The sequence below is a fragment of the Rhinolophus ferrumequinum genome, chromosome 23 (genome assembly GCF_004115265.2).
Source record: "Rhinolophus ferrumequinum isolate MPI-CBG mRhiFer1 chromosome 23, mRhiFer1_v1.p, whole genome shotgun sequence".
NCBI classification, from domain to species: Eukaryota; Metazoa; Chordata; class Mammalia; order Chiroptera; family Rhinolophidae; genus Rhinolophus; species Rhinolophus ferrumequinum.
The window spans coordinates 38,979,969-39,006,777 of NC_046306.1; the positions used below are offsets into that span (position 1 = coordinate 38,979,969).

The following is a 26,809-nucleotide window of genomic DNA, read 5'->3' on the forward strand; positions in this document are numbered from 1 at the left end:
AGCTCAAGAGATGTCCTGATTTTGAAGGCAAAATGAGTCTCTACGAAGCCGACACATGAGCACTGGATGTGCAATTGAAAGTGTCCTCTCCTAGAGTTGGAGTGCAGGCCTCTGTCATTTCCTAAAGAAACCACTCCCGAAGGTGTCCCTTCCCTGATGGAAGGGAAGCAGGCTGCTCCGGTCGCTGTGCTGGTCCCTTTGGGCTTTACCACATCTGCATGGGAGTACTGGAAGGCTGCTTCCTGGTTTATGTGGTCTACAATAGCAGTGTGCACCGAAGCCCAGGGAAGTCCAGTAACCGGCCAGCCCCAAGCAGGTTCATTGCAGATTGAGTATCTCTGTATTCAACAGCATGCTTTACTTATACATTGCCTTGAAATTTTCAGTTATTCAACAAAAGAAATAGGTACTGTTGGCTCGTTTTATTTATCTGCAGGGTGAGAGAATGATCACATAGGACAGTTTAAATGGCTTGACAGAGTCAGGGCATTTGTTAGTGGCACTGGGAGTTGATGGACACTTAGGAAAGACACTGAGCATTGTGGAAAGTTCTAAAGCTATTGAGCCGAGTTAACGGGCTGATGGGGGTGGGGCATTTTGTTGAAAGGAACCTGGTGGGCGTATCCTTCCTTTGCAGTTTCTTGTGATTGGCCAGTTGTGCCTCCTGACATCAGCAGGGCCACAGGTGTGGGCCAGCACCCTCAGAGTAATAACACCTTATGGTATTTTAAAAAGTAATTGCAGAGGAGACATTTGATCTTTATGACTTGCACCAAAAGACTTTCTTGGAATCTTTGCAAGGGGTTGGTTGGAACAGAACTTTTCCATCTACACTACGGTCTATAAAAATCATACTAACTGACTTCATGAGGCTTGAGTTGTTCTTTTGTTATTTTCTTCACTCTCTAATTAGATTTTGCTCATATGCAGGACAGAACAGTCTGGCAGGAAGTAACCAGCATGAAAATAACTCAAAGATAGGTCTGTGCCTGGCATGGCCCTAGCAAGAATTGACAGGGTTTGCTGTCCTGGACCTGTGGCTAATCCCAGAAGCCCCTGTCCAGGTGAGCGTTTGCTGCAAATGGAAGCCAGGTCGACCAGAAGCTTGGCCCAGAGTCCAGAGTCCTGGCCCTCTTCCCAGCCTGGCTGCTGCCTGGATGTGGCCTTGGGCGTGCTGTCTCTCAACTGATCTCACCTCCACAGTGCTCAACAGCAATCTGGGAATGATAATAATAATAATAATAATAATAATAATAATAATAATATCATCTGCCTTTGACTTCTTGGAATGTTTAAAGTGACAAATTGTCAGAATCTGAGGGGTCATTTATTTCCTGAGTGTGCAGGCAAACTTTAAAGAGCTGAAATTAACATTTCAGGTTATGTCCATGGGCCCTTTAAGGAAGGAAAGGAAGATGCTCTTTTTTTTTTTCCTTTCCTTTCCTTTCCTTTCCTTTCCTTTCCTTTCCTTTCCTTTCCTTTCCTTTCCTTTCCTTTCCTTTCCTTTCCTTTCCTTTCCATCTTGTCAACAGTAGGCTCAAAAAAGAGAAAGAGTAAGATTTGCGATGGATTTCATGAGACATACGAGGACATCTACAAGAAGCTGTAATTTCTCACCATCAGTCCTCCAAGTCATGTTGGAAGCAAGTTGCATACACTGTCTCATGCTAAGAGTAGTCCTCCCATCGGAGTCCCGGGTACCTGTTTTGTTCTGAAATGACTGGCAAAGAAATCAGTTTTCTAGAACCCCTTCGAAACTGCATCTGGCGCTTAACAGGTTGGATGTTCTTGAGAGACACAGGCAGGGGTGATGGCAACAGCAGACACAGAGCATCTCTGCCAGCTCTGTGTAAGCCCTTCCAGCCTAGGTAGGTGTTATCAGTTGCCAGGCAGCAAACCTTGTCTGAGCTTCCCCTGGAGCGAGTGGCATCTTTGGGAGGCCAAGTCTGACTGTACATGGAGCACTGAGCTCTCAGATTTATTCCTCAAGGTGTTCCTTGTAGCTCATTAGTGTCCACGGAAGCCTGAAGTTGCTCATTTTGTGTTTTATGTCCTTGTCACACTGGATCATTCTGTAGTGTGAAGGGGTCAGTCTTTAAAGATGCTTCAGAAGTGCTATTTTATGTGTGAAAGAACAGGGCAGGTAAGGACGATTCCCTGTTTATTTGATGCTTCACACGTCTCAAAGCATGTGCAAATGCTGCACTCTGCCCTCAGTGCCCTGGGCAGTCATTCTGAGCAGGTAGCTGCATTATCATTTACAGAAAAGCAGATGGAGGCAGGTGGGATTCAACGGCCTGCCCAAGAGTCTCTGTTTTTCCTTTTCCTGCTGTTCCTATCTTGGGAGAAGGGACTCACCTATAGTGCTGACACTCAGTGTGCACTGCTGTGTGGGTCCAGTGCTGTTTCCTTCTCGCACATGCTGGTGACAAGCTATTTAGTCACATAGCTGACATAAGCAAAAGTTTGAGCTTGTCTTCCTTCCAAGGCCATCACCTGGTCACTCTTCTTAATTGTCTTAATTAATGGGGAACTGGGAAAAATTTGTTCCCTGGGCTCCCACACACTGGCAGTGCCCAGCCTGCTGTGCTTTGCCACGTCTGGTCTGTCCCCCAAGTCTTTGATGATGGTTCCCACCAGCAGTGCATTGACTTACCTGCCACTCCCAGACAGGGACACTTCAGTTACTTCCAGTGGTGCACCCTAACCATAATTCACCCCTCGCTCTTTCTCAGCTGTTCATGGGTTGTCCCTTCCCTCACCTTAGCCTCTTGCTCTTCAGCCTCCTTGAGCAGCCGTTAATTTTTTGTTTCTGCTCAGATGGCCTACACTACCTTATGTGCCCCACCCCAAAGTTTCTGGCAGTGAAGAGTGAATACACAGAGGATGATGCTGGTCTCTGGAATTTGCGTGCCTTCTTAGCCCTCCATCAGGAGCTTGACCCCCACCCCACCCTCAGCCCCGGCCGGCTTCCATTGCCACCCCCACCTCAACCATCTCCTTCCTGACCTCCCTGAACTTGGGGGCTTGGCTCCCACTTGAAGCTCTCTGGCCATCCTGTGTTCCTTGCTGTGATGCTCTGGTGTTCACTCTTTTCTTTGGGTGCCCCCTGCTCTGGCTGGTCCCTGAGGTCCTGGTCCTGTCTTCTGGGCTGCACTTTTTCCTGATGCTAGCAGCTGGGCTATGCCCTGCTCCATGCCTGCCCCATGTTAGTGGGTGGGCCTGGGGCCAAACTCATCTTCCTCATCCTGGTATGATCTTCCACTGCCATTGACAGGCCACAGGGCCTTTTCAAGTGCTAGGGACATTAGAGAACTAACTCTATGCCTTTGGTGCTTTTGGGGCTTCCCCACTCTGCTTCCTTATCCAGCCTTGTTCCCAGCTGATTAAAGTTCAGCAATAGTTGTATTTGCCCCTTCTTACTTACTTAGCCATCAGGGCAAAAACATACAGGCAAACTGAGGTCCTGTAGCAGCTCATTGCTAAACCGCCAAGGAGCTGGACTCATATTAGCACCAGTTTTTCTTTATTTTGGTAAATGGAGATGGCCTTGAGGTCCCTTGCCTCCATATTTTCTACCAATCAAGGCGTGAGAGAAAGATGACAGCTTGGCCTGCTGTCTGCTGCAGGTAGAATGGGGGTGGGGGCATTGCCAGCATCCCGGCTTTCTCCATTTTAAAATGGGTATTATAATAGTACCTTTCATACTTGCCAAGTACTACGAACAGGGCCTGGCTCATCGTAAGTGGGGACTGCCAATCATTCATCTGGTAGACAGTCATCCCCAGAAAGCCAGGGGCTCTGCTTGATCCTCTTCCGTGTCCCTGGCATCTAGAATAGGGCATGACTTACAGCTGGTGCTCAGAAATATCTGTTAAATGAAGTTCCTAAATTCAGAGGGCATGTAGCTCCCTGGAAAGAAAATGGGGTTTTGTGTCTAGAGGCCTGGAGTTTGGTCCCATCTCAGCTATTCACCTGCTGAAAAACCTTAAATAAGTCCCATAACCCACTGACCATCCATTTTCTCATTTATTTCAGTAGATATGAGATATTTTGCTTTCAGCTGCAAGTGCTACAGACTTACCTGAGTGTGGCTTAAAACAGTAAGGAACTTGATGACCTCCCGTACAGGACAGCTAATTCTTCCCACTCAGCCCTGCTGGGGTCTCCAGAGGCCTCTGTGTGTTTCTGGACGTCCCCTCCTCGTTCTGAGAGCTGCCACCATTCCAAAGTCCATGTTCTTCCCTGGGTCTCCTTGCATCTGTATCTATTAGGTAGGGATACCTTTCTCCGAGGCCCCCTGCAGCTCCCTCAGGTCCCGTTGGCTGTGATTTCTCCCACATATCTGTGTGATAGCAGGTCAGACATTGCCATTTCGGAAGTAGCAGGCTGCTGGTGCCAGCAGGAGAGGGAGGAAGGAGCTAGGAAGATGACTACCTGTGGTGAAGGCAGCTGACAGTGGCTTCTCCATGGGACGTTGATGATAATATAACTGTTACTGAGTTGTTATGAGCAAACAGGATCACACAGGTGGAGGTGTAACATGGGGGTCCCTCACAGGTAGCCCATATCTGTTCCATTGACATTACATTTGCCCAGATACATGTTTAAAAAGAAAATGTGAATGCCTTTAGGTGGAGCCTGTCCTCTTCAGTGTGGCCACAGTCTCCACCATGCCTTATTGTCTTATACTTAGTTACTTCACTCATTTTGCTACCGGCCTGGTTCTTCAATTTAAATTTGCTGGCTCTGTGGTAGAACATTGTAATATCCATGTTTAAATAGTTCATTCTTACCTTGTGCAATTAGAGCATGGACATCTTAATTAAAAAGAAATTATTTTCTCAGTGGATTTAATCATGAGTTGGGAGGTTTGGATCTAGATATCCTAGTCTTTCCTGCTTTGGCCCCCCTTTTCTGAGATCCACCAGAAGAGGTACAGGTAGCTGTAGGACAGTAACCTGGCGCCTGGTGCTGTCTGTGTGCCCAGAGCTGCTTTGGAAGGTTGGATGTTTCTCTAAGACACTAGCCAGTGTGGTTTGGACAGTGTCTCCTTTGCAACGTGCACACTCTCATCAGTTAATTAAAAACAAGCAAACAAACCAAAAACCAAAAGTACTCCATTTTAGTGTTTGTAGATAATGTGTTCCCAGGGCCGAGTGATCTCTGTTTCTCCTTGACAAGCATCTCCCTGCTAATTTGAAAGCTGCTGACAGTCTACATCGGTCCACATACAGTACCAATTTCTTTTCTTCCTCTTTTTCTTTCTCATTTGTTTCCTAAAAACAAAAAAAATAAAAAAATAAAAATCTTGCCTTGAGATGTAAATTCCACATTTTGGCTGCATTGGATTCCAAGTTTTCTGAGAAAAGGCTTAAATTTATAAGGTTAGTTCACAATGTTCTCACAGAGAACTTTACTTTGAGGCATGGAGCCATATGTGGTTGGGATTGTTTTAAGATAAATAATGTAAGAGAACCAGCATTACATTGTTTACAGAAACTTGGGTTATGCCTTTTGCTTAAATAATTATCACACATGATTTACAAGCATGGTGCATGGTGGAATGGGAGGTCAAATTGATGTTTCCACAGTTTTGTACTCTTGATGGCATCTCTGAATCAGTGCGGAATCAGAGGGGTGTTGTGAGGACTGGAGCGCCCCTGGGAAGCCTGCTTTAATTCAGAATTGTTCCCTATCACCCTCCCAAGATCTGGCTTCTCAACAGCTTTAAAGAGTGGAAAGGGACTGACAGGGTGGATCACAAACTGGCCTTTACATGAGATTGAACTTTAGCAGTGACGGGAGGCTTGGTTTGGTTATGTCACTGGTGATATTCACATTTTCTATATTTACCTCTAAAAAGGGGGAAACGAACCAGAAAGAGTCTCTTTTTAAAATAAAAATCATGCTTTCTCAGTGCCTAACTTGAACATGTTCATGATTTTATATATGGATATGTATTTGTAAACTGTCTGTAGATACACATATATGTAATACACGTGTGTATACACACATATACAGACACTGATGTAAATGTAAACCGCTGGCAGCAGAAGGCAGTGTATCACAGTTCACTGCAGAACATTGATTTCCAGATGTTTGAATTTCATGAACTAGGAATATAAAAAGTAAGAAAGAAATTGGGGGGTTCAGCATGAATTGCCAACATCATGTTTTCCAAGGTCATTAAAGTTTTTTTTTGTGATGGATATTAACTAGATTTATTGTGGTGATCATTTTGCAATACAGTTGACCCCCGAACAACCCATGTTTGAACTGCACAGGTCCACTTATAAACATTTTCTTTTCTCTAGCTTTATTATAAGAACACAGTATATGATATATATGCATACAAAATATTGTTAGTTGACTGTTTATTTTATTGGTAAGGCTTACAATCAACAATAGACTGTTAGTAGTTATGTTTTGGGAGAATCAAAAGTTATGTGTACATTTTCGACTGCGTGGCAGGGGTGGCATGAGGAAGCAGTATCAGCACCCCTAACCCCTGCATTGTTCAAAGGTCAACTGTATATATAAATACCTAATCATTATGTTGTACACCTGAAACTAATATAATTATCTCAAAAAATTTTTTTAATTGTGGTAAAATGCACATAACATAAAATTTACCATCCTAATAAGCATTTTAAGTGTACAGTTCAACAATGTTAAGTACATTTACATTATGTAATCTAAGATCATTTTGCAAAAAGAAGCAAGACAAAAGGACCTCATTTACTATCCTAATTGTTTCATGAAAGAAAGAGTATTTTAACACCAAAAGGGAAACATAGAAGGAAGGCTGTCATCTTCGATGCAAGAAATTCCTCCCTAATCTGTAGTAGAATAGTACAGAGAAAAATAATCATCCATGGAAAAATAATAGTACAGAGAAAAATATAGCAAATAGTTCTGTATAGCCATTACTCAGATTTTAAAAAGGCTAACCTTTTGTCATCTTTGCTCCAGTTATTCCTATTCAAAGTGCTTATACACAAATGGTTTGTTACCAGGCCATGGCAAGACAAAGAGCTTGCACCTGAATGAAATCAGCTACACCACTAAGCACACAATTTAGTGGCTGATACGTTGACAAAGGAAGCTGTGTGTTTTACATTCTGCACGAGCATCTTATCATCAATGGTTCAAATACCAGTGGCAAGCACTTCACATAGTAGCACTGGTCAGCAGCCCTGTTCTAGATCTGGTGGTGTTTTTACAGAAGTAAAAATTGATGGCTACAGTGGAAGCCCATATATATTCATTCCAGTATGATCCCATTCTCTTCTCTTTCCTGCCAAAGTTAACTAGTGGACTGCAGTTGGTTTGTATTATCCTGCTGCATACTATACCTGCACGAGCCCATTAGAATATTTAGTATTGTGTTGTGTAAATGGGATCCTGCTTTAGCCTTCTGAAGCTTGGCTTGGTTTGCATAATACAATTTTAAAGACTTACACCATTTTGATACGTGTACATCTGCTTTACAATATCGCGTTATGTGACTATACCACATCGTATTTATCTTTCTCCTGTCAGTGGACCTTTGGGTTGTTTGCAGTTGTTTGCTGACACAAACAATACTACAGTACACATTCTTACCACCTTTTCCTGTGCATGTGAGACTGAATTTATCCAGGGGAGTTATCTGGGAGGAGAGTTGGTGGGTCAAAGGTGAAGCGATGTCTTCATTCGGAAAATCTAATTAGCGTATTAACCAACCTAGTTGTTTACTGCAGCTTTTCAGGTAAATGGGGATAGGAAAGATAAGTCAATCATCAATAAATTTGGTTTTCTGGACCAAATTGAGAACTGCTGATTGTTGATCTATCTAAAGGTTTAGCTCAATGTCTGTAATAGATGATCTGGAGGGTTGGTTATAGTGACTTTTCTTTGGATATGGCACAGGGACCAGCAGGAAGAGGCCAACCCTTCAATTCATTAAGTTTCCCTCTTTCCATGTAAACCAGAGAATGTTTGCAGTCTTGGTCTGGGATGTGGATGAAACTGGGTGTTGCTGTCACATGGGCTTTGTTACAGATGGCTTTTTTTGGTCCAAGAAAATCCCATATGTCAAAGCTTGGCCAGTCTTCTCTGCATGTTTCTTAGTTGGCCTTTTTGGAGTGGCCATGCTATTGCTCAAAGTGTCACATAATCTAAGTTTCTTTCAACCATCTAGTCTGTGATTTCTTTGAACAAATTGGGGAGATGTCCAGGGGAGAAGTGGATCCAGGTTCCTTTGGGGTTGGACATCGCTCCCGTGGCCAGCATCCCTGTGTAGCCACCACATTGCCTGCTAGGAGCACTTGGGGTTTTGGCTGTGGACGAGTGAGTCAAGCTCAGTCTCAAAGAACAAACTGAGAACAGACAATGACTAAATGTGCTTGTATTTTATTCACAGCCTCATGGTTATCTTTAACAAATAGTGGGGTGTTTTGATCACTCTTTAAAAATCAGTAAGTGGGACGACAACTTGATAAGAAAAAGCTATAGAGACAACAAAGAAAAAAAGAACAGACTAAAAGCCTTTTCACTTATAGGGCTCATCTCAGCCTGTCAAAGAAAACTGTTAGTTGACTGTTTCCAAATACTGCATGACAAGTTGAATTATGGGGGGGGGATGTCTGAGAGGGATTATACATATGACTGATCTGTGTTAATGATTCAGGTGCCTTACTGATAAACATTTTATGTATAATTTGATGTAATACATCTGACCCACTGTGGTCACCAGGTTATCAGACAAAAACTTTTTCAATGGTTGCTGCTTGTGAAGTAATTGGTATTTTAGATATACAGGCACATGTTTACACTTGGAAAATAATTTCTTTTACTTTTTATAATCAGCTGTCAAAGCTTGAAAAACAGCAGCAGAGGAAAGAAAAGACCAGAGCCAAAGGGCCTTCTGAATCAAGCAAAGAAAGAAACGCTCCTCGAAAAGAAGACCGCAGTGCCAGCAGTGGGGCTGAGGGTGACGTGTCTTCTGAACGGGAACCGTAGACTTCAGGGATGGAACTCAGGTAGGAGAGTCCCCTCCCTGCATAGCTCCGTCTTCACACATTTTGGGCAAATGGCTTTTGAGACCAAATTCATTTTACAGACATTCATCCATAGCTTCTTTAATTCACTGACTTCTAGGATGGAGACAGAAGTTGAGATGTGGGAGGGTCAGGTACCCATGCCCTGGGGTGTTCACCTAGGTCGTTCTGTGTGTGTTCACCTAGGTGGTCCTCAGTTGCCTATGTCAGTTGACAACTGCTGCTACTATTAACATTTCTAGAGTGTTCGCAGATCCGGCATCCAGACCAGGAGCTTCTGACAAGCTCTTGCCTTTGGTCCGTACTCTCCATTCTTGCTCTCCAGTGGGGTAGCTCCAGCAGAGCCCATCATTATCTGCAGCAGCCTCCTGCCATAATTTCCTGCCTCATGTTCCAGCATCCTTCACTTCATCCCGCATGGCATTGCGAGTTAACGTCCTGAAACAGGGTTTTATTCTCATCACTTCCACACCCAGGAATTCATCTCGCTTCACTGTAGCATTAACTCCACCTCCCTGCTTGAAGATCAGAGGCCTCTAATACTTGATCCAACCATCTTATGGCCCATTGTTTAAGTTCATTTCCCCAGTGAGCACATTATCAGGAGCCTCTTACTTTCCAGAATTCACAAGTTCAGGGAGCAGCGTAGAAATAGTTATGCTGCAGTATGGTGCATTGTGGTGGTGATGGGACATGGGGTGGGGTAAAGAGGGACGTCAGGGAGGCTCCATGGAGGGGAGGACTCTGAAACTGGGCCTCGAAGAACATGTAGAAATTGGAAGATGAGGGGTGAGGGTAGGGAGCTGCCTAAGCCAAGAGAAGGGCAGATGCAAATTTGGGGACAGGGACAAGGACAGATGAGTTTGGGAACTGAGGTAGTGAAGAGTGGCTGAAGTATTGGGGACAAGTAGGGGTTTGTCTGGAGAGCTTGTGTGAAGTTAGAGAAGTGGGAGGGTTCTGGGCCGTTAGGGTCTGGAGTGCAACTCGGAGAAATTTGGATTTTATCCTGGAGTGATGGGAAGCCTCTGAAAGGTTTTAAGTGGACAAGTGACATAATCAGATACAAAGTTTAAAAAGATCACTCTAAGCAGCCTGGAGGAGCGCGGCTGGGGCAGATAGGCCCCTTTGGAAGCAGTTGCAGAAATCAAGAGAGGATCAAGGTCTGGGTGGACATTTTGGAGCCTTCAGCTTATAGACTGTGGTTCAAACCAAGTCAGCATGTAGGTTTGTTTGTCCTGGAGACGCCCAGTTGCAGGAGAGAAGAACATTCATAAGGTGGTTTTCTGCCTTCTCTTCCCCTTATGAAAGGGGGTGGGTGGCTTAGAAGTCTATCTATGAAATGCCTTTTAGGACACACACTGCTAGATGCTGAGATATACTGTAGTGTCCTTAGTGATAACCGGGTGCAATGAAATCAGCTCGCAAACATAAACAGACCAAAGGACAGAACAGAGAGCTCAGAAAGGATGCGTTGTCAATTCACTGATCGTCCTAGTGCGCTGGGTGGGAGGGGGCTCTCCTCGTGTTTCTGGGGAGCTGCTTCTCAGGCTACTCTGCCCCCTGGGGAGCATTTTGGAGAGAACATCCCAGCACCCCCTCCTCCCTGAACGAAGAATGAAAGACAGGCTAACGTGATGGCCAGAGAGCAGCATTCATTAGGCCAAGTTTTCATAGTGGATAATTCCTTGATTCAGAAGAAAAATCCCTGGACCCTTCCCGTTTCTTCTCCTTGGGCTGAGGGTAGCTACCCAGCCTTCATGCATTTACTCTCTTGGCCCCACTCAGGCACGGCACCATGTCTTTTCCCTTCAGTTTTAATATTAATAGCCTCTTCCCTAGTGAGCTGGGACATTACAACAAGTGGAAAAAAATTAAATTTTCAGACTCCCATGGTGAACTCACTGAATAAAAAAGGAATAAAAATATAAACACTCATCTCCCGGTAACCAAACTTAACTTACCAATCTAAGGCGCGCGCGTGCGCGCGCACACACACAGACACACACACAGAAACTCAAATGTGCTTTGGAACTTTGTATTTTCAAAATGGCTTTAAAAATTCTAATGCCATCTACTTAATTCCTTATTTTTTAAATATTTGATTTTGTATAGTTTTATATTTTATTTTAAAATTATAGTTGACATACAATATTATATTAGTTTCAGGTGTATAACACAGTGATTAGACGTTTATATAACTTGAAAAGTGATCACCACAGAGTCTAGTAACCATCTGTTGTACAAAATTATTACGATACTATTGACTGTATTTCCTATGCTGCACATTATTACATCCCTGTGACTTACTTATTTTAATTGGAAGTTTCTACCTCTTATTCCCTTTCATCTTTTTGGCTCATTCCCCCATCCTGTCCCCTTTGGCAACCATCAGTTTGTTCTCTGTATCTGTGAGTCTGTTTCTGTTTTGTTTTTTTGTTCATTTGTTTTGTTTTTTAGATTCCACCTGTAAGTGAAATCATACAGTATTTGTCTGTGTCAGACTCACTTCACTTAGCATTAGTACCTTCTAGGTCCATCCATGTTGTTGCAAATGGCAAGATTTCATTCTTGTTTATGGCTGAGTAATAATCCATTGTGTATGTGTACCACCTCTTCTTTATCCATTCACCCATTGATGGACACCTCGGTTGCTTCCATATCTTGGCTGTTGTAAATGATGCTGCAATAAACATAGGGGTGCTTATATCTTTTTTGCTTATATCTTTGGATAAATACCCAGAAATGGAATTGCTGGGTCATTTTATTTTTTAATTTTTTGAGGAACCTCCATTTTGTTTTCTATAGTGGCTGCACCAATTTACAATCTCACCAACAGTGCACAAGGGTTCCCTTTCCTCCACATCCTCACCAACACTTGTTAATTGACATTTTTATAATAGCCATTCCTAACAAGTCTGAGGTGTTATCCCATTGTGGTTTTGATGTGCATTTCCCTGATGATTAGTGATGTTGAGCATCTTTTCATATGTCTGTTGGCCATCTGTATGTCCTCTTTGGAGAAATGTCTAGTCAGGTCCTCTGCCCATTTTTTAAATCAGATTGTTTATTTTTTGATGTTGACTTGTATGAGTTCCTTATATTTTGGATATTAATCCCTTATTGGATATATCATTTGCAAATATTGTCTTTCATTCAGTCGGTTGCCTTTTGTTTTGTTGATGGTTTCCTTTGCTGTGCGAAAATTTTTAGTTTGATGTAGTCCCATCTGTTTTTTTAGCTTTTGTTGCTTTTGCCTGAGGAGACATGTGCAAAAAAATATTGGTAAGACTGATGTCAAAGAGTTTGCTGCCTATGTTTTCTATTTTATATTTTCAGGTCTTACATTTAATATCTTATATTTTCAGGTCTTACATTTAATTGTTTAATCCATTTTTAGTTTATTTTTGTATATGGTATAAGAAAGTGGTCTCGTTTCATTTTTTTGTATGTATCTATCTAGTTTTAGTTGAATCCTTTTTTGATTGTATTTACCAACTTGCTAACATATTTTATAAATTTATCTTGATTTTTGCTTTAACTATGTCTGATCCATATTTTAAAAATATGTTTTATTTATTGAGGGATATTGAATTATACTTTTAAAATCAGTGCAAAATATAACAACTTTGCATTCATGTTAGAATTTGATCTCAGAATAATTCCATTAGAGGGTGTACCATGGACATCAGTGGCCACTGGGCACTAAACTTTGTTTTCAGTTGCCCCACAGGTCTTTTTCTTGCCCATTTCTGTGGGCAAGAAAAACACCTGAGAGCCCCACACATAGAGGAAGTGACAGTAACTGTGTGTCACAGAACTTTCTGGAGGACACGTTTGTAAAAAGAAAACCAAACACTAAGAAAGAAGGGTAAGAGGTGAAAGTAGGTGATACTATTCTTTCTAGTATCTCCCAAGTTTAAGAGGCAAAATTTCTTAGACTTGTAGGTATCTGTTTTTTGCTTCTCTAAAATAGATGAAAAATTGAAAAATTTGTAATTGTATTTATTCTCAAGATCATGCAGATTGGGTAGCATAAAACTTGGGCTAAATTATACTACGGTTCTATCAAACACCCAAAAAGAACTAGCAAGAAAGGGAACAAAGCGGTAGGGGAAGCAAACTCAAGGGGCACTGTATTTTGGAAAGAGTAGACAGATGTGTTTTCCTTCCTTTTCCCTGTAAATCAGGGTCACTGCAGCCATATCATCAGGCCCTAGGGAAGAGGTGGGGAGAGGATGAATAAAGAGGAGTGATGTAGGGAGAAGCCCCTGCCTGACCAGATTCATTTATTGGAAAGGTAAAAGAAAGCCCTCAGGTGAGAAGAGTCACTGGGAGAGAGAAGAGGGTCAGATGAAGGGGAAGCCAGAGGCCACACTTGGCATTCTCTCTCCCTGTTCCAGGCCAGAATCCCTGGGGTGGGAGTTAGGTTGATGGGAAAGCTAGAAGCTCTGAGGGCCTCCTGTGCTCTGGTCCTTGGTGGGAATTTGGGAAGGAGACTGCTGTGCAGGAGGGCTCCAGGTCTCCACAAGGCTGCTGCAGCTGAGCAGAAGGTGCAGCCAGACGTGGTTAAGCCAGACTGGGAGGTGGAAAGAGTTAATGTAAGATCTCACTTACCCTGTGGAGGGGGTGCACAGAAGAGAACTGTGTGGGGATCCATTGGGCCCATCATGCGTCTTGGTGGAAGGGGTGAGGTGAGCTTGCCCTAGAGATTGTAAAGAAATAGCTTCCTCCAGGAGGGCAGAGAGGTTATGGCCTCAGCTCTTAACAGTACTGTTGGTCCCTGCAAGTCTTAGAAATAACCTCCTTCTGGCCTCCTGGGTGAGACTTGAGGGGTCTGTAGTGCTAGTGAGAGCTGAGGGAAGGCCAAGTCAGCCAGGGAGGGCCTCTGGCCCCGAGCAATCGAGTGCCTGTCACTGTGTGCACCAGGGCCCAGGTGCTGAGCCACACCAGCCACTGAGGACTCAGGGAGCTGTTTTGACACCAAGGTGACACAGCGTGACTGTGTATTCAAGATTTACCCTTCTGCTACTCAGTGGGATGGAGGCATATGAGGAAGTTTGGATGGGCCCATGAAAATGCAGAAGCCACTTCTTTTTTTGTACATTTATGTAGTACCATCTGGGTTTTTGGCTACTTGCAGGAGGGAAACCATTCATTTATTTACAGTTTAAGGTAGGCATCCAGTGCAATTATTCAAACCATTAGTCAGCACAGTCCTGGTGGCTGGTGCTGACATCCAGGTGTGGCTGGATGTAAGTGAGGGGTCCTCTGAGTCCTCATGATGGCTGCCTCTGAGACATCCACAGACCAGAGGGGGGCTTCGGCACCCCTACTTCCGGGATTTTAGCCATGTTCTCAGATTGCAGACCCTAAAGGGGGCTGGACTAAAGGACAGCTAGCACTCCAGTTATATATATAGTTGGGGTTTTTGTTGCCCATGGGCTTTTGTTGCCCCTTCTGCTGAAATCTGTCATTCCAGTAGACCCACAAAATCACCACCCAGTATTCAAATTTCTCTAAGAGCTGAATTAAGTAGTGACAGACAGAAAGTGACCTTGGCTTTTGCTCTGCTCCACAGAAAAACTGCAGTCCTCCCCCTTCCCCGCACACCACCTCATTGTGGGGAGCTGCTGTTTTCATTTGCTTGTCTTTAAAAACAGAAAGAGCCCTAGGGAGCCTCAAAGGCCCGAAGGGGAGCAGCTTTGAGTTTCTGAGGCATGAGAGAGAAAGAAAAGGCAAAATGGAATGAGAAACTGCATGGGCATATTTTTCTTTAAAAATCAGTTAAAAACCTTCATGGTTCAGAGGACATTCCCAGGGTGTCAGGATTTCTCTCCCATTGCAAACGTTGGTTCTTATTTTTCAAAGGGACATGAGACTGCTAAAATTAACTTCTGTGTTTGCCCTCTCTCTCATTCCGGCTTCCCCCCCTCTCAGGGAGGATTCAAGGTTTTCTACGAGGCTGCAACTCAGTTTTTTCCCCTTTCTGGCCCCACAGCTAAAGGCACTAGGACAACTTCTCACTAAAAGAATATGGTTTCTGCTTTTGACTGCAGGTTCAAGTACCACCTCATTTGAATATTTACTTAACTGTTATCATTGGGGTGTGAGAGGACCATGCTCCTGACCAGCACCCCACATTTCTATCCTCAAATGTCAACACACTTGAAAACAAACAAGGGAAATGTTTTAGAAGCTGCCATCTGTTTGCTTTTTCAACTTGACCTTTATCTGAATACTAAGACGTGTCCTGCCTGAGCATATTTCTTCTTAATGAGCTAGAACAGTTGTGTTGTGTGTGTGTTCTGTTAAAAGGATATTCCAGCAGTTTTCACTGTTTTTTCCCACTGTAGAAGGTAGAATCTCTTTTCATTAAAAATAAAGGAAGCTTTACTTTGCTTCCCTGTGTCAACATTCATACCACTTCCCCAGTACATGTGCTGGTATTTCATGGTATAAAACTAGCTGTGCCTCTGAAATTTTTTTTTTCAACTTAAAACAACTTTTTTGGTGGTTGCCCTGGAATTTGCAGTACACATTTTAAACTAAGTCCTCCTTCAAATAACACTGTACCACTTCACATGTATTACAGGTACGTCATGTTATAGTAGTGTTTCCCAGGCCGTCTCTCCTGTCTGTTGACACTACTGTCATTCATTTCACTTTCCATTTGCTATATAACTCAATACATTATTACTATTTCTATTTTATAAATATCTTTAGGTGGATTAAAAATAAGAAAAAGAAAAGACTTATTTTACCTTAATTTCTTCTCTAGCACTCTTCCTTTCATTATGTGAACCCAAGTTTCTGACCTCTATTGTGCTCTTTCTGCCTGAAGAACTTCTTTTAGCATTTCTTGCAGTGCAGATCTAGTCTCTTCTTGCTTGCATAGTTTCTTCTGAGAAGTCCTCTTTAATTCTCATCCTTGTATGATAACCTGGGTTCACGGCTGTCCCTTGTGCACCCCTCTCTGCCTTCCTCTCCATCCCTCACCCTGGGCTTCTTTCAAGATTTTCTCTTTAATTTTTTTTGCAGCTTGTATATGATTTGTCTAGGTAAGGTTTCTGCCTGGTATTCTCTGAGCTTCCAGGATCTGTGATTTGGTGTTTTCTGTTACTAAGTTTGGGATGTTCTTGGCCATTATTACTTGAAATATCTCTTCTCTGTTCTCTCTCTCTTCTCCTTTTGATATTCCAGCTCGTATGTACATGTTAAACTTTGTTTGCAGTTGCTACACAGGTCTTGGATGCTCTGTTCCCTTTATCCCCTGATTGTTTTCTCTCTTTGCATTTCAGGTTAGAAAGTTTGTACTGACCTATCTTCAAGCGTACTGATTGTTCAGTCTATTGATAAATCCATCAAAGAATTCTTCATTTCTGTTACAATGCATTTTTATTTCTAGAATTTTCTTCTGATTCTTTGTTGGAGTTTCAATCTCTCTGCTTACATTACCCATCTGTTCTTGTATATTGTCTACTTCCTCATTAGAGCTTTTAATATATTAATCGTTATTTTTCCTTTTCTGATAATTTCAACATCTATATCATATCTAAGTTTCATTCTGATGATTGCTTTGCTATTTCTGAGCTTCTGGAATCTGTAAACATATGTTTTTCAATACATTTGGGAAACTTCAAGCAATATTTCTTCAATTATTATTTTCTGCCCCATTCTCTCTCTTCTTACCTGGAGGAGGTTACTGTTCCCAAATCTTTTTTTTTAATTAATTTTTCTGAGGAGGGCTCAGCTCACAGTGGCCCATGTGGGGATCAAACCGGCAACCTTGGTGCTACCAGCACCAAGCTCTAACCAACTGAGCTAACCAGCCACCCCCTTATATTTTATTTATTTATTTATTAAACTCATAAGAGTTTGTTTGAGCTAAACTGATGACAATTGCCAGGAAGCAAAATCTCAATGGATTGAGAAAATGCTCCCCCAAATCTTAAGTGTTGTTCTGGCCTTTGCTAATTATGAGGTTGATCTGCTTCCTCACTAAAGCCACATTATGTTACTTTACCAGCAGTAGGACTGGATATTCTTTAAGCCCAGGCTTCAGTTGCCTTAAAAAATAAACACGACCCCTCTTTCCCTTTCGGTGTGCCACTGAAGATCCTGGTGTCGCCATGGACCACTGCCCCACCCAGTGTTACCGTTATTGTAAGAACAAGCTGTACCCAAAGTCTCGCTTCTGTCGAGGTGTCCCTGATACCAAGATGTACGTCTTTGACCGGGGGTGGAAGAAGGCAAAGTGGATGAGTTTCACTCTGTGGCCACATGGTGTCAGATGAATAGCAGCTCTTTTCTGAAGTTCTGGAGGTGGCCTGTAATTGTGCCAACAAGTACATGGTGAAAAGCTGTGGCAAAGATGGCTTTCACATCGAGTGCGGATCCACCCCTTCCCCGTCATCCGCATCAACAAAATGTTGTCCTGTACTGGGGTTAACAGACTCCAGAAAGGTATGTGGGGTGCCTTTGGAGAGCCTCAGGGCACAGTGGCCAGGGTCCACATTGGCCAAGTCATCAGATCCATCCGCACCCAGCTGCAGAACAAGGAGCATGTGATTGAGGCTCTCCAGGGGCTAAATTCAAGTTTCCTGGCCACCGGAAGAACCACATATCTAAGAAGTGGGGCTTTACTAAGTTTAATGCGGGTGAGTTTGAAGACTTGGTGGCTAAAAAGCAGCTCATCCCAGATGACTGTGGGGTCAAATACATCCCTAATCATTGCCCCCTGGACAAATGGCGGGCCCAACACTCATGACTCTTGGCATTGCCCCCTCTTTACACCCACCAATAAAAATGGTACTTCCTATCTGTTAAAAAAAAATAAAATAAAATAAACACGACTCAAAAATGTATATGTGTATGCACCCCCACATTCATTACAGCATTATTTAAAATAGGTAAAATATGCAAAAAAAACCTAAGTGTCCATTGATGGATGAATGTATAAAGAAATTGTGTGTGTGTGTGTGTGTGTGTGTGTGTGTGTGTGTGTGTGTGTAATATTATTCAGCCATAAAAAAGAATGGAATCTTGCCATTTGTGACAACATGCATGGACCTTGAGGGCATTATGCTATGTGAAATAAGTCAGAGAAAGATAAATACCATGTGATCTCTCTCATATGTGGAATATAATAATAATAGTAGTAATAACCAAGCTCATAGATACAGAGAACAGAATGGTGGTTACCAGAGAGTGGGAGAAATGGGTGAACTGGTTTTCTGTTGTTGTTATTGTTGTTTTTAATTTAAATGAATTTTTTTTAAAGAAAATAAATTGGACACTGGTTGTTTCCATGTCTTGGCCTTCATAAATAATGCTGCAGTGAACATCGGAGCACATATATCTTTATGGATAATTGTTTTCAGATTTTTTGGGTAGATATCCAAGAGAGGGATTGCGAGGTAATATGGTAATTCTATTCTTAATTTTTTGAGGAACCTCTACACTGCCTTCCATAGCAGCTACACCAGTCTGCATTCCTACCAACAGTGTATGAGGGTTCCTTTTTCTCCACAGCCTCTCCAACACTTGTTACTATTTGTCTTGTTGATGATAGCCATTCTAACTGGGGTGAGGTGATATTTCATTGTGGTTTTTATTTGCATTTTCCTAATAGCTAGTGAAGTTGAGCATTTTTTTCATATATTTGTTTGCCGTTTGTATGTCTTCTTAGGGGAATTTTCTGTTCATGTCCTCTAGCCATTTTTTAATTGGGTTGTTTGTCTTTTTGTGGTATACAATGGAATACTACTCTGCCATAAGAAAAGGTAAAATACTGCCATTTGTGACAGCATGGATGGATCTTGAGGTTATTTTGCTAAGTGAAATAAGTCAGACAGAAAAAGTTGAGAACCATATGACTTCACTGATACGTGGGATATAAAGCTGAAAGCAACAAAGGAACAAGACAAATAAAGAAGCAAAAACTCATAGACACAGACAACAGTTTAGTGGTTACCAGAGGGTAAGGGGTGGGGTATGGTAGATGAGGGTAAAGGGGATCAAATATATAGTGATGGAAGGAGAACTGACTCTGGGTGGTGAGCACACAATGTTATATATAGATGATGTATTACAGAATTGTACGCTTTAAACCTATCTAATTTACTAACCATTGTCACACCAATAAATTTGACTTAATAAATAAATAAATATTTAAAAACATTAAAAAGAAAATAAATTGGCAAGAAGCTGGCCATAATTAGCAATTCTGTCTATTGCTGAAGTGCAGAGCTAAGCTTACAGATAACCTTGAGTGTGCTGTCTAATACAGTAGTGCCACCTGCATGTGGATATTTAAATGTAAATTAATTAAAATTAAACAAAATGGAAAATTCCTGTCACAGTAGCCACATTTCAAGTGCTCAATAGTCATGTGGCTAGTGACTGCCATATTGAATAGCATGACATGGAACAATTCTATAATTGCAGAAAGTTCAGTTGTACAGCACTAACCTAGAGGAACTGAATTAAGATTTTGAGACCATCATCTGAACCACTATAAGTTCTGTAAGACTGATATGGTTAAATATATACAAATATACATGAGAAATAGATAAGGTAAAATTTACGCCAAAAAACAAAAACCGAAAAAAAAACGTGGTTGATGTCAGTTTGTTCCTTCCACACTATCACATCACACCACACTGTACTTTCTTAATTAGAAAATTCAATCACTGTCCTCATGTTCTCATCACCAAGTGGGGACCATCAGCACTCAAGCAAAGGAAGGGAGTCTCTATTTTGACAATTCAGTGAAGGGCTCCCTGGAATCTCTAACAATGTGAGAAGGTCCGACTGAAGCCTTCATTGATGACATTGACTTCCCAGCCACTTACATGTTTTTCATAGAACAACCTTCCTTTTCTAGGCAAATGAACTCAGATTAGATCCCCGGCCATGACCTGAAATAAATAAAAGCTTGGTTCTTTAGACAGAGATTTGGCGAGCAGGTCTGTGGTGTATGTATATCCTAACTCTAGCACTTCCATCTTATGGTTGATCTCATGGCCTGAAGCCAGAAGCAGATCAGCTGGAAGTTAGCATCTTTGAGAGAGACAGTATTTAAACAGACTATTGAGGGATTCCTTACCTGGTCCTGGACTATTCCCCATTGTTCTTGACGTTTGCGGGCAGTAAAAGAGAAGCACTCCAGCAGCTTCTTTCATAAGGCTAGGAAATGGTGGTGCTAAGTTATCAGGCACTTGTTACTACAGCTTGTCAGGTGCCTCCAGCCTACAGGTCCTGTCTGGCCTTTAAATAGCTCACCGGGTTCACAGAGACATAAAAAAAAAAATGCATTTGGGGAATAGATGTCATCCTCTCAACAGCTCTCATAGGGAGGCACGTTACCTCTCCTCCTGGGTTTCTAAATTTTAAGTGTCAGTGGTCCACTCTTCTAGAGAATCCTGTGTTTATCAGCTTGAACATGACTTCTGCTCAGTACTTCTAATCTGGCAAATGGACCTCACAGATGGCTCACTCCTACCTCCCCGTTCATGCTTCCCGCTGTGTGAGCCTCATTATGTCCAGCTACGCCTAGGTGATGACCAGCAACCTGGTCTCTGGGTTTTTCTGTACTTTTATGTACAAGAAAATGAGAAGGAACATTTATTAAAAGTGAGAGTGGAAGTAAAGAGCATCTAATGACCATTCCATGTATCGTGGTGTGGCAGTGGCTTTCAGGTGGAACAGTATCCACTACTGGGCAAAAGGCTCTTGCATGCAGTTTGGAAGCTAATCACTCATAATACTAATGTTGATGTTATGATTACGACTGCCTGTTAGGGCTCCCAGTAGTAGCACAGTTAGTTTTGGAAGCATGCTTAGTTGTAAACCCTTCAGGTTAAGTGCTTTATAAAGTCCCCTGTGCCTGAGTGGTTTACCTAAAAAATTTGAGAGTCCCTGTGCTGAAACCTCTCAGAATCCCTTCCAGTTCTGATTCTCTAGGAGGGATTTAAATTCCTAAATTGTCTTTCTCTTATAAAATTTCTTATAAAAGCTATTTTTGAATTACAAAATTAATGGCCTTTCATTATAGAAAATTTCAAAAATGCCAGAATGCTCAAAGAAGAAAATAAAAGTTATCCGCCATCTCATTATTCTAAGATAATCATTATTAACATAATACTTTTATAACATTTTCTCTAAGCAGGTAATTCTGTTCTCTTTTTCTAATTTTACAAAGTTAGAGGTACACTATATATATAATATTTGCTTTTATCATCTAACAGAATATCATGAACATTTTCTAGGTCATTTATTCTTCTATATTAAACCTTATTTTTTCTACCTGAACAGCAAACATTTGAAACATACATTTATTATTCCAAAGCATTAAAACGTGTAGAATATTTAATTGGAGTAAATGTAAAAGAGTAATATATTCGAGAAAGATCCCAAAGCTCATTTTGAGTTCAAAAACAAAGGGTTTTATGTATACCAAGAAGATGGAATTCCCCGAAGGTCAGGATTTCAGATATTAGTATTGCAGGTGAGGAGAAAGGTATTAATAGGAGCAAATGGGTTGTTTTTCTTTTTTTAATTTTATTTTCTTTATTATTTAAAAATTAAAATTAAAAAAAATTTATGATTACAGTTGATATTCAATAATAATATTAGTTTCAGGGGTACAGCATAGTGGTTAGACACTTATATAACTTATGAAGTGATCCCCCTGATAAGTCTTGCAGCCGCCTGGCACCATATATAGTTATTACAATATTATTGACTATATTCCATATGCTTTACTTTGCATTCCCATGAATTTTGTAACTGTCAATTTGTACTTCTTAATTCCTTCCCCTTTTTCACCCAGTCCTCCAACCTCCCTCCCATCTGGCGACCATCAGTTTGTTCTTTGTATCTATGAATTTGTTTCTGTTTTGTTTGTTTATTTTGTTTTTAGATGTCACATATAAGTGAAATTATATGGTATTTGTCCTTCTCTGACTTATTTCACTTAGTATAATACCCTCTGGGTTTATCCATGTTATTGTAAATGGTAAGATTTCATTCTTTTCTTTTTTATGGCCAATTAATAGTCCTTTATACCGTGTTTCCCCCAAAATATGGCCAGATCTTATATTAATTTTTGCTCCAAAAGACACATTAGGGCTTATGTTTAGGGAATGTCATCCTGAAAATCATGCTAGGGCTTATTTTCCAATTAGGTCTTATTTTGGGGGAAACATGGTAGATATGTACTACATCTTCTTTATCCATTCGGCTTTTGGTTAGAGCATTTAATCCATTTACATTTAAAGCAATTATTGATAGGTATGTAGTTATTACCATTTTATTACTCATATTTTTTTATCTTTCTTCTTCTCTTCCGCCTTCTCTTTCCCCACTTCCCCCCTCCCCTCCTCTTTCTCTTCTTCCTCCTCCTTCCCCTTCTTCTTGTCCCTTTGACATTTCTCGTAATACTGGTTTGGTGGTGTTCTACTCCTTTAGCTTTTTCTTGTCTGGGAAACTCTTTATTTCTCCTTCGATTCTAAATGATAGACTTGCTGGGTAGAGTAATCTTGGTTGTAGGTCCTTGCTTGCTTTTCATCACTTTGAATATTTCCTACTAATCCCCTCTGGCCTGCAAAGTTTCTGTTGAAAAATCAGCGGACAGTCTTACTGGAGCTCCCTTGTTAGTAACTCACTGCTTTTCTCTTACTCCTTTTAAGGTTCTCTTTATCTCAACCATGTTGAAATTTTAGTTATAACATGTCTTGGTGTTGGCCTATTTGGTTTCATCTTGTTTGGGACTCTGCATTTTCTGGGCTTGTGTGTCTCTTTCCTTCACCAAGTTAGGGAAGTTTACCATCATTATATCTTCAAATAGGTTTTTTCTTACTTTCTCTCTTCTTCTGGTACCCCTATGATACAAATGTAGATATGCTTGATGTTGTCCCAGAGTTACCTTAAACTGTCCTCATATTTTAGGATTCTTTTTTCTGTTTGCTATTCTGATTGGGTGTTTTCCACTACCTTGTCTTACAAATCACAGATTCAGTCCTCTGCTTTATATAATCTGTTGATTCCCTCTAAGGTATTTTTCATTTCAGTTATTATATTCTTCATTTCTGAGTATTTTTTTTTATGTTTTGTATCTCCATTTTTATGTTTCCTCTTTGTTGAAATTCTCACTGAGTTTATCTACTCTTCCCCTAAGTTCATTGAGCATCCTTATAACCAGAGTTTTGAACTCTGCATCTGGTAGATTACTTGTTTCCATTTTGTTTAGTTCTTTTTCTAGAGTTTTATCCTGTTCTTTCATCTGGGACCTGTTTCTTTGCCTCCTCATTTTGGCTACTTCCCTGTGTTTGTTTCTATTTCTTATGTAAATACATCTGCTACATCTCCCAGTCTTGGTAGAGTGACTTTATGTTGCAGATGTCCCATGGGGCCCAGTGATGCAGTGTCCCTGGTCACATAAGCTGGGTGTTCCAGGCATGTCCCTTGTTTGGGTTGTGTGTGCCTTCCTGTTGTAGTTGAGCCTTGATTGCTATTGGCATGTCAGTGGGAGGGATTGACTCTCAGACTGACTGGCTGTGAGGATTGGCCATGACTGCAGTGGAGGAGCTGTTGTGCAGGGGTTTACTCCACAGAGCAAGATTTGCTTCAGTATGGTTCGGTGCCTGTAGAGTCTGCCCTTTGGGTGTGTTGATTATGGAGTGGGTTGGGTGGTATCTCTGGTATGCTCTGAAGCCAGCCTCCTGGTGTTGTTTCTGGGACCTCTTGGGAGGAGCTCTGATGCAGGCCAAGGCTAGCCACTGCCTGCATCCAGCTCCAGGCTACCTGGTAGGAGCTACAAAGTGATCTGCAGATGGTTGCTACTTGTGGTAGGCTTGGAGGTACCTGGGAGAAGTTAAGCTACAAACTGAGGCTGGCTGCCAATAGTGCCAGGCTTGGGGCCACTTAGCAAGACGTATGGGGCACACTGAGGGGCATGCTGCTTTTTTGGCAGGGGAAGGGTTGTGAACCTTTAAGAGAGTTTTGGAAAGTCTGCAACATATGCTGAGATAGGTTGTTTGTCTGGAAAAGCTGCTGAAAGAGGCTTGGGCAGGCACATAATTTTGGTGGGATGAGGTCTCAGGGAATCACCAGGGAGGGGCAAACAGTGTTTGCTAGGTTGATGGAGACTCAGATTTGGTGCCCACCCGCACATGGAGGCTGGGTGGAGGAAGGGCTCAGTAGCAGAACAACGGGGCCTGCCTGCTGGCTCTGTGAGGGGAGGGCTCAACCACTGAACAATGGTGCCTGCCGGTTACCCTTCCAGCTCTTGCCCTGAAGCCAGATAATTCAGTTTCTCCACTTATGTTCTTGGCACTTTTCGAGCTCCTGCCCCAGCACTGGAGCTCAGAGCAAGTGAGTCCATACGCAAGTGAGTCCATGCTGAGGCCCTTTAGGAGGAACTCCTGGGATTCCAACCGTCTGTCTCACTCAGCCACAAACTACAGGTTTTCATAGCCAGAAGTTATGGGACTTCTCTTCCCGGCACTGGAACCTTGGGCTTGGGACCCTTCACTCCTTAGGGGGGACCTCCACAGATGAGATATGCCTTCCGATTTTTAACTGCCATATGTGGGTGTGGAGCCAGCCCATTCCATGTCTCTACCCCCCACGACTAGTCTCAACATGGCTTCTCTTATATATCCTTGATTATAGGACTTTTGTTCAGCTATTCTTCAAGCAATTCTCAATGATGGTTGTTCTGTAATTTCGTTGTAAGTTTGATATTTTTGTGAGAGGACGTGAGCACAGTGTTTACCTATTCTGCTGTCTTGACTGGAACTACTAGGAATTCCAATTAGAATTTATATCTGAGGGAATAGAAACTGCTTTAAGTTTGGGATTTAAACTCTTGGATGACATATGCTTGCCTCACAAATCTTGGCAAGACCAGCTGGTTTTTGTAGTAGCCTTAGAATTACAGAGAGAAACTTGAGACACTTAGACATTTTATACTAAAGAACCTATCATTCTTTGAACAGTATCAACAATATCTTAAGAAAAAGCATTTTGTTTATTCCCTGTCCCTATGCTTTCTTTAGTCTCCCCACCCCTCTGCCTCCATGATTGTTAACTGGATTTGGAAATAAGGCCTTGTATCTTTTTTCAAGAAATTTGTCCATTTTATCTATGTTGTCTAATTTATGGGTATAAAGTTGTTTGTGATACATCTATTTTGTCCTTTTAATGTCTGTAAAATCTGTACTTATGTTGCCTCTTTGATTCCTGATATTCATAACTTGTGTCTTCTTTTCTTGGTAAGTTTATCAATCTTATTGATCTTTTTATTTTCTGTTCTATTTTTCTGTTTGAAATTTCATTTTTTCCTGTTCTTGTCTTTATTTTTCCCCTACTTCTGTTTGCTTTGGGTTTATTTTATTTTTATTCTTTTAGTTCCTTAAGGTGAAAACTCAGATTCTTGACTTGACAGCTTTCTTCTTTTCTCATATAAGCATTTAATGCTCTGATTTCCCTGTAAACACTGTGCAAGGTGAATATTACGGTTTTTCTACATTGTATTTTTATTTTCATTCACTTTAAAACGTTTTCTAATTTGCCTTGTAATGTCTCTTTGCTGCAGAGGCCATGTAGAAGTGCATTGTTTAATTTCCAGATATTTGGTTTGGTGTCTTTTTGAGTTCTAAGGAAAAATTTCTGAAAAATTGGAAACTTTGGTGAAAAGGCATTTGAATTAACACTGACAACATGGCAGATTTTTCACAGTAAAGTGAAACACTGTCACGCTATTGTCATTGTATGAACTTGAAGAAGGGTGGTATCTTTAGCTACTTTGTAATACCTGGTCAGATTTTTAACAGGATTTGAAGCAAATTTTTGGGACCCTTCTGAGTAGTATGTCTTGTCTTTGTTCTTTTTAGCACGTTATCATTGGGCACAACTGGATCCTGAAAAATTCATGAAAATTGCTAAGCACCCACACTACTTTAAGAATTTGGAACTGAATCGTGAAAAGGAAGACAGAAATAAGAAATTGGGAACCTGAAGAGTCCTGCAAAAAAACACCAAAGGAACGTTACCATTTTATGTTGTTGCTGTGGTCTAATAGAGGCAGTGAGTGCTGCCGATGCAGGGGAACGCACCCCGCACCTGGCAGCGGGGCGTACCCCTGTGCCTCCTCCCCAGGAAGGCGTTGTTTCTTCCCACATTGTCTTGGCTTGCTTTTGGAACAGGCTGGCCCAATATCATTTGTCATCGAGTTCTTTCACACTGTGGTTTATTCCTGTGTGTCCATGATCGATCTTAAATGCATTCATGCTGTCCATGTTCTTCCCAACACTGGCCAAACCAGGGCCCACGTTAAGGTGTAAAGAGAACAATCATCAATGATAATGTATTGTGTGAGACCTTTGCATCTTGTAAATTTTCTCTTTTTTCTAAAAAGAAATAATAATAAAACTCCAAACCTCAAAAAGCCACTTTATTATTAAACAAATCTTCTGTGTTTCTGCTTAACAATTTTGTCTATAGAAATACAATGTGTCTGACCCTTCTCTATATATCTACAGTTCTTTTCAAACAACCCTTTTGTAAGATGCCTTCCCCGAGTGACTCATACAGGCCTCAGATTCCACAGTGAGAGCATGTCCATGGTAATTTGTAGTTGATGACATTTTACTTGGACATGAGAGGCAAGAAAGGAGTGTATGTTGGAGGGGAATCCAGTTTCAGAATGGCCAAATTACTGAGACCACGTGTGGCTGCCATATCTGGTTTATCTACCTTTG

The 26,809-nt window shown here is 41.6% G+C and overlaps 1 protein-coding gene and 1 pseudogene across 1 annotated transcript in view; both read left to right on the top strand.

The window, feature by feature from the left end:
* The window catches only part of DTD1 (D-aminoacyl-tRNA deacylase 1), a 205,426-nt gene extending 178,901 nt beyond the window's left edge, over positions 1–26,525 (top strand). The window contains exons 5-6 of the mRNA XM_033095499.1: positions 8,854–9,026; positions 25,943–26,525. Of these exons, the coding sequence (XP_032951390.1) occupies positions 8,854–9,006 (153 nt within the window). The 3' untranslated portion in view covers positions 9,007–9,026; positions 25,943–26,525. The remainder of the gene's footprint in view (positions 1–8,853; positions 9,027–25,942) is intronic.
* Positions 17,174–17,811, top strand: LOC117015800 (60S ribosomal protein L10-like; annotated as a pseudogene).
* Positions 26,526–26,809: the final 284 nt, after the last annotated feature.